This window comes from Anomalospiza imberbis, chromosome 1 (genome assembly GCF_031753505.1).
Source record: "Anomalospiza imberbis isolate Cuckoo-Finch-1a 21T00152 chromosome 1, ASM3175350v1, whole genome shotgun sequence".
Classification (NCBI taxonomy): Eukaryota; Metazoa; Chordata; class Aves; order Passeriformes; family Viduidae; genus Anomalospiza; species Anomalospiza imberbis.
The window spans coordinates 127,816,216-127,832,281 of record NC_089681.1 but is presented as its reverse complement, the minus strand read 5'-3'; the positions used below and the strand labels follow the sequence as shown (position 1 = coordinate 127,832,281).

The 16,066-nt window shown below is 44.5% G+C and overlaps 1 protein-coding gene across 8 annotated transcripts in view; it reads left to right on the top strand.

Annotated features, from left to right (window-relative positions):
- The first annotated feature begins 1,297 nt into the window (after positions 1-1,297).
- Positions 1,298-16,066, top strand: part of PPP1R9A (protein phosphatase 1 regulatory subunit 9A) — a 125,449-nt gene continuing 110,680 nt past the window's right edge. For 3 of the 8 annotated variants that reach the window (XR_011005523.1, XR_011005522.1, XM_068210782.1), the window contains exons 1-2: positions 1,622-1,864; positions 2,985-4,658. Coding sequence is in view for 6 of the 8 variants with exons in the window: in XM_068210782.1 (XP_068066883.1) it covers positions 3,207-4,658 (1,452 nt within the window). In the remaining 2 variants the exon portion in view is untranslated. Of the gene's footprint in view, positions 1,498-1,621; positions 1,865-2,984; positions 4,659-16,066 lie in introns of those variants that run through there. The other 5 variants (XM_068210776.1, XM_068210764.1, XM_068210809.1 and 2 more) reach the window with 3 other exon arrangements.

Here is a 16,066-nt window from a genome sequence, read left to right as displayed (position 1 = left end):
AAGGCTGGGCCTCAGATTTGTTGTAATACCTAATGTTTAGAATTTAATAGGTGATGTCTTGCTTAGTTGCAATATTTTCAGTCCTTGTGCAGTGAATCACCTGTAGGACTTCTTATTGCAAGCAGCTGTGAAAAAGTAATTCCTTCATTCTTCTGCTTTGGAACACTGTCTTGGAAGGGGAGCTTTTTGTGACTGCTTTGGAAGCTCAGGGGCCGCCTATATCTTGGTTCATTACGTATTTCATCTGATCTCCTTTTCCCCCTGCTGTGTTGGGTGCTTTGGCATGGCCTTGCTCAGCAGCCCGCAGGGCGTCCAGAATCCCCCACCTCCTCCCGAGGCTCCAGGAGCCTGAGCCGGGGCCACACAGTGTGCCCGGACAGGCTACTGCCAGCAGTGGGGAAAATTCTGAAACACCCTCGCTTCTGTTTCTGGCCTCTGGTACATATTTATCAAAATGCTGGCTTTCAGTCTATAAGTTTTGTTGTTTGCCTGTCAGTATTCATGCTGGTTATTTAAACTTTACTGAGGCAAACAGTTATGTGCTGCATCCCCTTGGTACAAATTTGCTAGAGATTGACACCTGTGAATGCTTCAACGGTACATAGTACCAATGCTTCAGTCTTATTAAAAGTAATGAATTAAGTTTGTGGATTTATAGACCTCCTTTTTTTTTATTTCCAGTCACCACTGTCTTGCTTCCATATACATAATAATTAGTCTTCCGACTTTGCGTTGTACATCCCCAGGCCATTTTCTGGATATTTATGCAGTTAGTTCAACGAACTTTGCTTAGGAGTTGCTATGTGATTAAGAGTCATTACCTTCCCGGATTGCCCATTTTACAAATTACCTAGAGATTTCATGTTCTGCAATTAAGTCTTCTTATTACTTTTACAAAGCCAAAACATTTTTGTGGTGAACTCGCCTAGCTAACAAACAACAAAGGCTTTGTGGTTGTGCTTGTGCTCCAAGGGTGATCCTCTGTCCCTGTCAGCGGCTGCCAGAACAAGCCATGCCCACGGAGCTGTGAGCGGTTTGCCGGGGTTTGTCACGAGCAAGTTCCTCGCTCGGGCAGCCTGGATGAGTGAATCAACAGCGAGGGAAGGAACACGCTGGCTCCTGACCTGTAGGGAACTCTCCGTGCGCCCGGTGCCACCCGCGCCCCGCGCGTTTCCGGCAGCGGGAAGAAGCGGGGGCTTTCCCGGGACCCGGGACGCTGCCCCTCCCGCGCGGGGGCGGGCACGCTGCCTCCTCCGAAACGGGCGGGTGCCGGGCGGGCCCGGTCCGCGGGGGTCAGCCTGGAAACGAGCGTTCTAGGGGAGGGAAGAAGGGGATAAACCGGACCGGGGGCAGCCAGCGGGACTCGGCGCTGGCGGCGTGGCCGCGGCCGGGCCCGTCCTCCGCCTCTCGGCAGTCACCGCCCGGGGCCGGACTGCAGCGGGCTGGCCGCCTCCCCCGCCCCGCCGGCGGAGCGAACCACTGCGGCTCGCCGAGGAGGTGAGGCACCTGTCACCGCGGGCGGCGGCGGCGGCGGGCGGCCCCGCGGCGGGCGGCGGGCGGCGGCTCGGGGCGCGCCCCGCGGCGGGGGCGCGGCGGGGGCGCGGCGGCGGAGGGGCGGGCGGCGGGCGGGAGCGCGGCCGCGGCGGCCACGGCGCCTCATCCTCCCCCGCGCCGCCGCCGCGGGTGTGCGCGCGGAGCCGTGTCCGTGCCCCCGCCGCCGCCGCTGCCTGCAATGGCGTTGAGGCGACGCGGCGGCTGCTGCCTCCTGTCAGGCGGGCGGCGGCAGCGGCCGCTCTGCGCAGAGGAGGCGCGGGGGCAGCGCTGAGTCGGGCGGCCGGGGGCGTCCGGCGCGGCTGTCGGCTGGGTAAGGCAGCGTGCGCGCTCGGCGGCAGCGGCGCCGGGCTCCGCGGGGAACAGCGCTGGCACCGGGCTTTTGTTTCGCGGGGGCGGCGGGTGCGTGCCCGGACACTGCCCCTCCGCGAGGTGCTGCCGCCCGAGGCCCCGCGGCTCTAGCCCGCCGGGGCGGCACGGCCGCCCGAGGAGGAGCCGCCGCGGGGGCTCCAGCGCTGCCCTCTCGGGTTTACTGCCTTCTGCGAGGGCTGCTTGGCTCGCCGAGGGTCTCTGCCGTGTGGCCTTTCCAGTCGCCCGTGGCGATCGGCGGGAGGGGAGCGGGAGCTGCGCGGGGACGGGCGCGTCGCTGTCGGCGCGGCGGCCGCGGGCTCCCGGCACCGGCACCGGCACCGGCACCGTGTGTGCAGCGGCCAGAGTGAGGCGTCCCCGCCTCGGCGGCGGCGGCGCGGCAGAGCGAGCGCTGGGGAGCAGGCACGGAGGGGAAAGGAGACGGGGTTGGCTCGGAAGACGCCCGGGGTGCCCTTCGCTGGGCTGCGGGGGCCGGGGATGACCCCCTGGGGCCGGGGCGTGCGAGCGGTCCAGCGCCTGGCTCCGTTTCTGCATCTCCTCGTTGGTACCTCCAGGGTCTTACAGACGATAAAACCTCTGTCCGTGACAAGGGGCAACTTTCTCTAACGGGATTTCACTTCCTTTACCCTGTCAGCTGAAGATGTCAACTTTGGGCGCAGTTTTTGTATTCCCTCGAGCTGATGTTTAATTTGCCTTTCTAAGCATATTATCTTTGATCGAATTTTTACCATTACGTTTCTCTGAGAGAGCAGGGATTGTCTTGCAGTGCCTCATATTTCATGTCACGTTGCCTTTCCTTTGCATGCATATTTGTGCCATGATACTATACTTGTGAATGGAAAGCTATGATTATTTGTTCTTTCACTATGATGTTATAGATTGTAAATTATGCAACAGTCAGTTTGAAAAAGTTTGTAATGCCAAGTTTTTACATGTCTGTGCGGTGTTGGTTTATTTTTTTTTTTTTGTTAGTTTTTTGTAAACATGTCAGGAAATGGTAAATGGAAATTGTGACATACTTAAAGTACCTGACATGGTTTCAGAAAACCTCCTTTCTATTGCAGGTTAAATCAGCCCTTGTTCTTGAGAGTCCTCAGTCGTGCTGCTTTGTCAAAATTGACCGTGTGCATTAAGACATTTGCCTTCAGATCTGTCAAGTATGGTCCTGCTGAAGGGCAGTGGCCCTTGAGAAAAAACACTCCTCAAGCAGATTCTCTGCTGTGGCAAACTACTGAGAGCAGTACCGCAGAAACTATGCAAGCAGGTTTCACACTCCTGAAGTAAACATGATGAAAACAGAGTCTTCAGGAGAAAGATCCACCCTCCGAAGTGCCTCTCCTCACAGAAATGCTTACAGAACTGAGTTCCAGGCGCTGAAAAGCACCTTTGACAAACCGAAATCAGATGGAGACCAAAAAGCCAAAGAGGAAGGAGAGGCCTCCCAGAGCAGGGGAAGGAAATATGGCTCAAATGTCAATAGGATCAAGAACTTATTTATGCAGATGGGCATGGAGCCCACTGAAAGTGCTGGAGTTGCCCCTAAAACCAGGGGAAAGGGTGGCCCTCCATCACCTCAAAGACGAATTAGGCCCAAAGAATTTGTAGAAAAAGCAGATGGATCAATCGTAAAGTTGGAGTCATCCGTGTCTGAAAGAATAAGTAGATTTGACACTATCCATGATGGTCCTTCCTATTCCAAGTTTACTGAAACTCGGAAGATGTTTGAGCGAAATGCTCATGAAATGGGACATTCAAATCGCTATTCCCCAAAGAAAGAGAAAATAATTTCTAATGAACTTCCAGATGAGTGGTGCAGCTCTAAGTCTCACAGAGGCAGCACTGATTCACTGGACAGTCTTAGCCCAAGGACAGAGACCGTCTCTCCAACAGTGAGTCAGCTCAGCGCAGTTTTTGAAAACACTGACTCACACAATGTAATTGTAGAAAAGTCGGAAAACAACGAAGAGTACTCTGTAACTGGTCACTATCCGCTAAACCTCTCATCTACTGTCACAAATATCTCCTCCCCAGTTGCAAACCTTGAGGGTTTCAGTCCTTTGAAAGAGCCTAGCACGTGGTCTCCCCCAGCCAAACAGAGTACAGGCGTGATGTCTGTTGAGAACTCTCAGCAGACTAGCACGCCCTTAACACCGAGACAGAAGGTGTCCACAGGCATTTCAGCAGGTTCAAAAACAACTGAAGAAATAAAAAAGACCACAGAGGGAAGTGCTGATTCTGTTGAGAGTTCTGCAACAGGTCAACAGGATTTGGTTGGTGCGCTTGACAGCAAAAGATCTGTGGACAGCTGTGCTAGGAGTAAGTCAAAAGCAGAGACAGGAGTTCTGGTGCAACAGAAGGAACAGTCAGAACATACAGAAGGTGTCTTTGATCGGCCTGAAGCTGCAGAGTTAACAAGAAATGTAGCTTCAGGTGGTGATTTTGCCACAGATGCTTCTGAGTCCCATTATGATGAGGAAAGTGAAAAAGATGGGCATGAAGATGTGAATAATTTTCAGAGTTCCCATGTGTACATGCATTCTGACTACAATGTGTATCGGGTACGATCCAGGTATAATTCTGACTGGGGAGAGACGGGTACAGAACAGGATGATCTGGATGACAGTGATGAAAATAACTGTTACGAACCTGATATGGAATATTCTGAAATTAATGGGTTGCCAGATGAAGATGAAATCCCAGCCAACAGAAAAATACAGTTTAGCCGGGCTCCAATTAAGGTAAAGTTTCTTATGTTCCTTTTTTTTTACAGTTTGGTTTGTTTTCAAATGCAGCTTTATTTGAATGAAATTTTAACATTTGATCTTGCCTCCAAAAATATTTCAGAGGATCTTTTGATACATGTCTTTATTGCAGTCAGTGAACATAATCTTAAATGAAGTAAGGCAGCTGAGCTCTGATGAGCTTGTGTCATTTCGTAGATTTTCTGATGCCTGACTAAACCAGAGAATTTGAGCATGACAGTTGGGCTTGTGAAGCTCAAGAATTTTGCCATGCGTATTTTGACTTCTATGACTGCTCTGTAACCACATTGTGAAATGTCAATGTGGGTATTTGGTGACTTTTGTGCTGCTTGTTTGATTTCATATGAAATCACAGCTTCTTGAGATTGAAAGGCTTTTCCTCAGGTCTCAGCAGATTCTTAAAGTACCTGTATTTAAAGACTGTGTCCTGAAGTACAGTGTGATCTTGTAGTAGAGGACTGTTAATATTCCACATCTCAATCGGTATCATCTTTTGTAGTAGCACTTATTTAAAATTTTAAAGCATTTATATATAGAGAGAGAGTATATCTTAGTGCTACAGAAAGGTGAAATCAATTGACTGAAATACCTAGTGAAGGGTGTGCTTTTTGCAGAGCTGTTAAGGTTTGTTTTTAAGTATCTTGAAATTACTACTAAGAATGTTGTTTCCAGCACTTTTCAGTTCAAGAAGGACTAACTAGTTAATGGCTTGTTAAGTTTTGTTGTACCAGCTTTTAACTGCTGAGTCCCAGGGTTAAATATAAAAGTATTTACTTCCAAGTTGATTTTAGTGCATGTGTGTGATGGTTTGACCCTCACTGGAGATGTCACATGTCTATAATGGACAATTCAAAACCATAGAAATTGTTGCAGAAATGGCTTCTTGAAACAGAAATATATCATAGAGTACTTGAAATGTAAGCAATTTAAAATTAAAAATGTGTAATTGAAGTTGACTGTTTTCCTTCTGTGATTTTAGCAATGAAAATTACTAAGTCAATGAACAAAAGTGCAAGTGTTAAAGTAATGTGGTTTACAAAATCTGCATTCACACTGCCAGCAGTTTAAAGTAGGGTGGGATGTGTATTGTAATATGAAGTTTTCATCTGAATAAAGCAACCAGATTTTCATATCTGTTTATCATGGGGTGGAGTGAAAAAGAACCTGTCTTACTTCATGTTTTGAAAAGAGGATTTTTACACTGAAAGATAGAAAATATTCCAAGACAAGATAATGGATTTTTCTTATAATTTTAGTTTGTTAATGCTCTCTTCAGGCTTACATCATGAACCAGAAATTCTAAGTATTTTTGCTGCCTCTTGATTGTTCCTATAATTGAAGTACCTGGTTTTCTTGAATTCTTGGCGGGGAGGTGAAGTGGGGAAAACCTTGATTACAAAGGAAGTTGTCTCCTCCTTGAGCTGCTTTCCAGCTCAGCTAATAGACAAGATGTACTAATAGACAAGATGATGTTCTCTCTTCTGAAAGATCTACTAGTTGTTTATGATGGTTCCAAGAGATGAAAATCCAGAAAGTGACTCCACTGATTTTATTCTTGAGGTGGTCAGACATTTCTGCTGTTTCTAAAGGAGTTAATATTGGCATTTTTACTTCAGTGTATTGCTGTTTGAATCATGCTGTCATGCCAAGTGCTGTAAGAGTATTTTCTCAATTATTTGTATTTTTTTTTCTTTTCAAGCTTTTCATGCTATGTTCATTTCAGATTACATATTGTACAGTAATAATAATGGTCCATCAGGAAAATGCTCTGAAAATAATTTTTGTAAATAATTAAAAGAGCACATTTGTCATGGGTTTAAGCATAAAGCACTCTTAAAAAGCTTATCCAAAGTAAAAGAATCATTGCTTTAATTATTCTGGCATCTTTATTGTAGCTAGGAAGAAAAAAGCATAAAAGCTGTGCTGGGAGAGAACACTGTAGGAGGGTTTGGGAGGCTTGCGAGATCCCCTGCGTTTTGTCCTGGGTGCCTCCAGTGCCTGCAGTCTGGTAGTCATGTGGGGAAGCAGAAGTGAGACCATGTGAAAGGCTGGCCCTAGCAAGAGGAACTGCAGCAAAAGTTGTGGAGAGTGAAAAGCTGCCTCTGGAGCGGCTCTCCCTTGTCTGTGCAGTTCGCTCGGCAGTGTGAAGCTGTGTGAGCCAGGGCAGGCTGCCAGGGCCGTCAGGTCACTGCCCGGCCACGCCGCCGCGGGCGCGGACCCAGGAGGGGCGGCTGGAGGAGCCCCTGGAGGGTCCTTGTGGCTCCTGGGTCTCTGGGCTCCTGCACTCCTCCTCCAGCAGGGCTGCCCATGGGACACGCTGCTGGGAGGCTGGAACGGGCTCTGGCAGGAGCTTTCTATGCAGCACAGCTCTCAGTGAGCACTGCAGGCGGCAAGAGGGACTTGTGTTCTGTCCCCTCACACAGTGCCAGCAGATGAACTTACCCAGTCACTCCCTGTGCCCCATCTGTTAGCCCGGGATGTTGCATCTGCCTGAATAGGCAGCAACTGTTCAGGGATTTTTCTGTTCTACACAATTTTTTGTGTTAGTGGTCATGACTGGTTTCATTAATACTTAGCTGAACATCATCTCCTGCATGGTGTGCTTGCAAGAGAGGAAAATACAAAGCAATACCGGAGTATTTTCTGAACTGTTGAAAACTGATTTGTCTTTATGAAAGTGATGCAATTAGTACTTGACTATTTTGCTAGGTAGTGGTGTGCAAAGTCCAACCCAAACTCTGGATGTTCAGCGTTGATTTCAGTGTTGTACCTTCACTCTCCTCCTACAGGAGAACTCTGAAATAATTAACAAATTTGGCATTTGAATGTGTGAACTGTGGAATCAGTGGGTAGTTATTGCTATAGAGTTGTTACTTGAAGATCTCAACAGGTTTAGGTAAACATCTTTGGACTATTTTTCTATGTGACTTCTTCAGGCAGACGTGTAAGAGACTTTTTTGTCACTGTAAGGGAAATGCTGAGGACTATGAGAAGCAGTAAAGTATAGGCAGAAGGATAAATAAATAAAATCTTACCAAAATGATAAAGACTGAAATCTGCTTGTGTCCCAAGCAGGAAAAAGACTCATTTATTGAGAAACTCACAATCAAGAGGGAAGACTCAAGTCAATGCATGCAGGAAATTCTACTGTGTTACAGTCTGTAATTTTGCTATCACACATCCCATGCTCCATGGGCCATTTGCTCTGTTCTAGGATTATGGGATATATTTGCTGATTTCATCTCTATTGAAAGTCCCTTTAGGAGTAGGTGACTACCCAGAGGCCACTGGAGGCTTGGAGAGTTTCTAGGTATTTGGAGTGTGGTATTGCTGACATGAGCAGTTATGTGTGTCTGTGGGAGCTTAAATCAGCTTGGTGCTGTTAATAAACAGGAGTACAAAAGGGCCCAAGAGTGGCTGTGGACAGGAGTGTGTTGCTGAACAAGGGACGTGAACATTTCTGTAGCTGTTCATATGACTGTTTTTGCAGTGATATAGAGGCCTTTATCAGCACTGGCTGCTCTTGTGTTGAGGTACTGTGTTTGTGCTCAGGGATAGAACTGAAGCTCTCCAGGGCAAGCGTAGGAGGTGAAAAAGTTAAGTGAATGGGATAAGGAAAAACATACTCTGGTTTTTCCAGGGATACTTTGCTACCAAAGAAACAAAACAACACCCCCCCCCCCCCCCCCCACTTCCCCCCCCTCCCCCCCACCCAGCACTCACTGATTTCTTGGTCTTTCATTGTGTTTTGCAGGGTTTCCTGAGGGTTGGGTCATGTACTGCTTCCTACACACTGCTGGCTAATTGGGCAAGGTTTGCCTGTAATGCAGAATTCATTAGCTCGTGGCTTTCCACACCCTAGGAAATGGAAATGTATTGATTGTCCAAATCATAAGTAGTTTTTTGAGCTGTGCTTCCTCCATCCTGGGTAGAATTAGGATGAAGAGCAGTGTTCACCCTTTCCAAGTCCATAGTTTCTGCTGCCCTGATATCTAATGGCTGCATCTTCAGTAAGTGCCTGATTTCTGGCACCAGGTACACGTTAAACCATTTAAAGCTGTTAACAGCAATTTGTGTCTCCTGCTGAGCTTCCTTTTGCAACCTTCTGCTCCACTGACTCTGTCCTACCAGCGAAGGGGTTGGGTATTATGTGATCAAACCATATGGCAGACAGCAGGGGACTTGTGGTGCTGCGAGGGGGTTTGGCCCAAGCTGCTGCTGTTTTTAGCATTCTCTAAAGCTTCCTTGGGATGCAGTGGTGAAGGGACATCTCTGCAGACCTCTTTTGAGTTTTTTTGGTAGGTGGGAGAGAGGGTAACATGAAAGAAGATATGTAGCAAATGGCTCTTCCATCCTTCAGCTAATTCCATATGAAGAGAATGTTATCACTAGTGCCCGTGCCTCCTGTTGTGCTTCCTCTCTTTTGTCTGGCAGCATGACTGAATTTTATACCCCACAATATTTCAGTTTTCCAGATCATGTCATGTTCAAATGGTCTTCCAAAATTGGAACTTGTTCTCTCTCGCCTTTGAAGAAAATTTACAAGTGCTGTGATTATAATTTAGTGTAGAACTATAAGTGAAAATTTGTATTTAACTGTTGCTTTGAAATTTTTTTACAAACTTCTTACAGAAATAATTTCAAGGAATGAGTCTTTATTTCAGTTATTCCTGAGGGCACCTGAAAGATCATTTAGTTCCAACACCCCTGCCATGGGCAGGGACTCCTTCCACTAGACCAGGTTGCTCAGTTCCATCCAGTCTGGCCTTGAACATTTCCAGGGTTGGGGTATCCAGAGCTTCTCTGGACAACATGTTCCAGTGTCTCACCAGCCTCACAGTAAAGAATCTTTTCCTAATATGTAATTTAAACATACCCTCTTTCAGTTTGAAGCTATTCCCCCTTGTCCTGACCCTACAAGCCCTTGTAAAATGTCTCTCTCCATCTTTCTTGTAGGCTCCCATCAGCTACTGAAAGGCTGCCATTTGGTCACCCCCCAAAGCCTTCCCTTTTCCAGGCTGAACAATCCCAATTATCTCTGCCTTTCCTCCTAGGAAAGGTGCTCCATCACTCTAATCAACTTAGTGGCCCTGCTCTGGACTTGCTCAAAAGGTCCATGTCCTTCCTGAACAGGGGACCCCAAAGCTGGGTGCTGTGTTCCAGGTAGGGTCTCTCTCTCCAGAGCAGAGCACAGGGGCAGAATCCCCTCCCCTGCCCTGCTGCTTTGGATGCACCCCAAAAACATTTGGCTCTCTGGGCTGTGAGTGCACTTGGCCGGGTCATGTCCAGCCTCTCATCCACCAGCGCCCCAAAGTCCATGTCAGGGCTGCTCCTGGTCTCTTCATTCCCCCAGCTTATACTGGTACTAGGGGTTGCCCCAACAAAATGTGTTCAGGAATGTAAATAGTGGCAGAGAAAGAATCTGAAACAATCTGGCACTAATTACATTGGAAATATTTAATTTAAAATATAATTATTCTTTCTATAATAGCCATCATAATAAAGTATGCTGAAAGCACTTTCAAGTCCTAGTGTAAAAAAGAAGTATTTCTTTGCCTGATGCAATGCTCAGTATTGTATTTACCTGTTGTTAAAATGTTGATGAATTATTTTGGATCACAGGAATAATAAGAGAAGGTTATCCATCCACAGGCACTGTACAGTCCAAATTTGTCACTTCTATGTGTGTTTTACTTAAATTAATACTGAGTTGGATTTCAATGATCTCCACATTTTCCACCCCCAGTGAGCCTGTGATTCTATAAATAAAGTAGTCACAGTGCATGTAGGATACTTGTTGTTTAAGGCCAGTATTAAAGACAGGAGTTGCAGAAAGATCCTGAGGCTTTGTTAGATTTGAAATGTTTACAGAATCTGAGAAATGAATCCACTTTTTGAATGGGTTAATTATGAAAGCCTACAGATAAAAAAAAAGGTGCGTAGCTCTTTCTGAAATCACGGAAAGAATATTTTGTTTTCCTTAAATTTGGTTCACTTCTTCAGCTCCTGTGTTCATGTAGAAGCCTAGAAGTTAAGAGAACTAGTATGTATCCTCAAACACAGACAGCTGGATATCTGTGGAGCCAACCAAGGATTGTTGGTAATAACATTCTGTGAGAAAGATAAGAATGTTTCTGAAGAACGGGCCACACAGAGGAAGGGCAGCGCTTTGCTGAGACTTGCGTTCTGGTTTGGGATCCTGGAGATAAGCACAACACCGTATAGCACAAGTGCAGGAATGAGATAGAGAATTGGGCCTGAAATGTTGACCAAAGGCCAACCCAGTCATCAAGACTGGTCATCATTTGGTGATCATAAAGACCAGCAAAGACTGGTAAAGCCCTCCAACCCTTTCCAGGAGTGTCTAGATCAGACTGCCCATGATAGCTAGTTGGCAAGTGAGAAATGTATCTCCACGGTGGGCATAATTTACTAATAAAATTTTGTAAGCTCTTGCGGACCCTCTGACATTTGTTGTTCCTTTTGACCACAAGTATCTCTGAGTCTTGGGTGCTCCCTTCCCCATAAGGGTGGGATGCCACAATCCATGCTTTGTTAGGGTTGGATGTTAGTTTTGGCTAACGCATGAAACTAAATATTAGGTAAGCTTAGTCTCTGACTCCTGTAGTGTTGAATATATCACCAAACTTTTATGCTCACATTCAAATTTCATTAAATGGGAAGCAAGCTGGTAATTAATTTCATTCATCTCGATGTGTCAGGTATTTTCGTGTACAGAGCTATTGGCTGGGTAGCTTGGAACATGTCTGTTCTGTTGCATAAAATGAACTTAGGCTTTTTTCCAGGTATTGTCAAGTATGGAGATTCTACTGACAATATTAAAATGTGTTGTACTGCAGGGATTGTCCTGCTAACTTAGATTATTAATGAAAAACAACAGTGTATAAAACCAGGTTCTTTGCTCTGGTAATATGCTCTTAGGGAAGATCTTTTTATGAAAGGCAGAACCTTTTATATGTATTTGTCAGGGAAAGGAATGAGAAGTAAATATTAGGGATTCAGAGGCTGGATGCACTCAGATAACAAACAGTGAAGGGATAAAGTATTTCAGAAGTTAGTATTGCGATTCAGTCACTGTGGTGAACAAGGATGCCTCATAATTGCTGTGGAATTTTATGCCTTCACCAATGAGTGTTTTGCACACAATTTCAGGTGCAAAAGGGTTTTTTAAGTATATATGGAATTACTGGACTACAGTAAGTAGAATAAAGTTATTTCCCTGTTACAATATACTGTGGAGTCTTTAACACTTATATAAAAGTCATAATTTCACTATTAATTCTAGGGATCAGCAATTCCTGGGTGCAGTGTTCGCACATGTAGTTCTTGAACCAAAAAATAATGTTGCCTAAAACCTGGGTTTCATAAGTATTGAGGGCATTCTAGAAAGACTGTGTGTAGAAACAGAATTTGGATTAAATTATTTGCATCAGACGTTTATGTGATTTAAATTGAAAGGGGTTTCCAATTAAAGGTTTTGAATTTCAGAAATGCAGACTGAGAAACTGTAGGGAAATAGTTTGAAATTAGCTGAACCAAAGAGCAAAGGGAAGTCTTTGATTCAGAATTAGAAAAAGTGCGTAGGATTTTCATCCCAAGGAAGAGCAGACTATACATGCAGAATGATTGCAGACCTAATCAGAAGAAAAGTCAGCCAAAGAGAACATCATAAGTTAGCCAAGAACTTGGAAGGAGTGGCAAAAGTGGTTGTTGAAAAAATGAAGAATGTCATAAGAGTTCAAAATGTGACTAAAAAGTTGCCAGAAGTCAAACTGAGTTTGACCTTGTGAAGGAAAATAGTCCAAGTAGTAAAAAGCTATTCATCCATTAAAATTCAGCAAGAAAGGAAGGTGAGTGTTTATGCAGTGGATATGAAGTTATGGTCAGAGTTATCACCCCCAATTTATTGTGGAAATTCATACAGTGAAATGAAGAAGAAACGTACAGGTTCCTAGTGCTCAGGTTTGTATGGGGCTGGGCCAAAGAAGCTGTGTTTTAGAAAATCTTGTAGCATATATTTCAAAACTAAAAGAGTACTACCAAAGTAGAAATGGTATTTAACTGCAGAAGAGCAAGTTTAATACTTGTTTTTCAGAAAGCAGAAAAAAGATAGTTCTGGCTGCCTGAAAATTATTTTTTTCCCCCATAGCAAAGCAATAGAGAAGATTTTTAAAGAATCAAAGGCAGAGAGGCAAATGGAATACATGTAAATGGATTTATCAGAGGTAGTATATGCCAGACTAAATTAGGATCTGCCTTTGATAAGATAAAAGACCTTGTTAAAAATTTCAGTAGTTCTGTCTCAGGAAGTTGGAGCACACTAATGACACTTGCTTTTGACAGAAAGTGGGGAAGCCTTATCATTGCATAGGATTACAGTGAAATATGGGTGACTGTGAGGACTTGAGTAGTGGGGATGGATTTATGAGCTAAGAACTTTCACAGTAAACTAGTGACTCATTTGTAGGGGATGACAGCTAAGGAGAAAGCCACTCTGATTTGCTCCCGCAGAATGACAGCAGCAACCCGTGATGTGATGCAGCTGTGAGGAAAGCAAATGGCATTTGAGATAACATGAAGCAAAATATTTTGGAAGCAGTAGGTAATTATGGTGTCGTTTTATGACTCGCAAAGAAGACTTCATCTGGACCGTGTCTGATGGATTCTGCTTAAGGCATGTGGCTTTGCATGAACAGCTGTAGCAACTTGATGCTCTTATGTGTCTTTTTCTTGGTTAATTCTATCCTAAAACAGTGGCCTTAAGAAACTTGTCTTGCTCATTGAGTGATGCACAAGGCCTGAAAAGGACCATTATTGCATTTCTGTATTCAAAAGAAAAGGCACCTGAAAACTAAGTGGCAGCATTCCACATTTCACAAGGAATTGAATGTTTTCCAAGTAAGATGAAAGAATTTTAATAGAAGGCACTCTTCCTACATTCCTGATAGACTACTGTGTTGTGTAGTAGTGTCTGTTAATTTTTTAAAGTGTTGCAATTATCTTTAGCTCTGTTGACCTTGAAGGCCAAAAATTATCTGTTAAAAAGAGTACCAGACATTCCTGTAATTAAATGGTACAAAGTAATGCATGTTATTCTGTGGTGTCTTTTTTTATATAGAAAGTGTTCTATTGTGAGAAGCTAATTTTACTTGAGTTACTTACAAGAGTTGATTCAAGACACCCATCAGATCACTCAGATAATTCCATATGATATAGTTAGTGGAAGGTGTGAATGCAGAATTTATCTCCAAGACCTGTTTGCCTTGTGCTGTTATACATAAAGCTGTGCTTCTTAGTCTATGCACTTCTGCAACTTCTGATGTTCCACTCTGCAGTTTCCATCTGCCTTAATATTCGGTGAATAATCTCAAGGGCATCTCAAGATGCTGGTTCACATTGAAGGGGTATCTTCCAGTGTTCAGTCTATGCTGCATGTAGACCTAGGGACTTCCATTTGATTCAATCATTAGTTGTTTGAAAGCAATAAACTATAGAGGCTTTTAAAAGTCATGCTATCAAACTCCTCTCTAATTCATCTCATTCATGGCCCTTATGATAAAGCATTAGGATTTTTTTATCTAGCTTGTAATCATCTTTACATCTTTACAAGCTTGCAGTCATCTTTAAGATGGATGGTGATATATTTAGGTTCTGACATACTCTAGATTTCTTAGATGTGTAGAATCTGACATACCTATTCATTCTGCCTTCTTAATAGCCCAAAGATGCTTTCTCATTAGTGTTTGCTTGAGTGATTGCCCAGTAGATTTCATTGTGTGTAGACCATTTAAATAGAATATTCAAAATATGTTAGTGTTGTATTTTTTTGCAAGGGCAAACCAGAGAGAGCACATTAATCCAGAGGTTTAGAGTATTCTTGAAAAAAGCTGGTAATTTAGCAGTGTGGAAAAGTGCACTAACACAAATGAGAATGTTTCAGTATGACATTTGATAAGAAGAGACTACCAGACCATATAGCTCTTTATTGCCCTTTGCCCAGCCATTTTCCTCTGAAGTAGTGGCTCAGTTTTATCTTTCCTAATTTAGAAGGTTGACTAAAAATGCTTGCTTGATGTTTTGCACATTTCTTTCATGTTAATATTTGACTTGGGGAGGAGGGAAGTAGCATTAAAGAGAGGGGTTCTTTTTTCCTTCTTTTTTTTTTTCCCTCTCTTTCTTTGTGTATGGCCAGTGAAAAATTCTCCAAGCTTAATCGCTGTAGATCCAAAATAACTGCTGAGATAACTGCTGAGACTTACTGTGGTTTATTGCAATGCATGCCACAGTCATTACCAGTAAGTCTTGACCATTAAAAAGGGGAAGTTGTGCCTAATCAACCTCATAACCATCTACAAAGAAATGACTTGGCTTCATAGGTGATGGGAGAGCAGTGGCTGTTGTGCACATTCACTTCAGTAAGGCTTTTGACATAACATATTCACAGAGAAGCTTGTTGAATATGGCTTAGATGAGCAGACAGTGAGGTAGGTTGGAAACTGGCTGAACAGAGAGGTGGGAAGCCACAAACCTCATCGAGTTCAACAGAGAGAGGTGCAAATCCTGTGCCTGGCCCCATGCATCATTATATCGTCAGAGGCATTCCAGAGTGTGTATCCTCTTCAGCTTTGCAGAAGAGGCTCCAGGGTGCTGGACAACAAGTGGAACGTGAGTCGGCCATGTGCTCGTGTAACGAGGAAGGCTGATTGTATTCTGGGCTGTGTTAGCATGAGTGCTGCCATCAGATCAAGGGAGGTGATCGCTCCTCAATACCGCTGAGGCCACATGTGGAGTTCTGCTCCCCAGCACAGGAGACTGGAGAAAGTCCATTGAAGGCCCATTAAGATGGGAGCATCTCTCCTGTGAGGAAAGGCTGAGAGAACTGGGACTGCTGAGCCTGGAGAAGTGAAGACTCAATGGTGGTCTTATTAATGTATATAAATACTCAAAGGGAGGGTGCGAGGAAAACAGAGCCAGGCTCTTTCCAGTAATGCCCAGTGACAGGGTGAGCACCAGCTGAAACACAGGTGGTTTCCTGTGAACATCAGGAAACACTTTCCCTGTAAGGGTGACTGGGCACTGACACCGGTTCCTGGAGAGGCTGTGGATACTCCATCTTTGGAGATACTTAAAAGCTGTGTGGACATGGTCCTGGGCAAGGAGCGCTATGCTTGAGCTGGGGGGTTGGACCAGATGACCGTGGTAGATCCCTTCCAGTTTGAGCCATCATGTGGTTCTGTTGCTTCATTTAGATCAGAGAAAAACCATTTTCCTAATAGTGAATTTTGGTAAAGGAAGCAGATAAATTGCATCCCAGATAAATGATCTTAATTTTATTATTGGTAAAATATACTAAGTGACTTGTA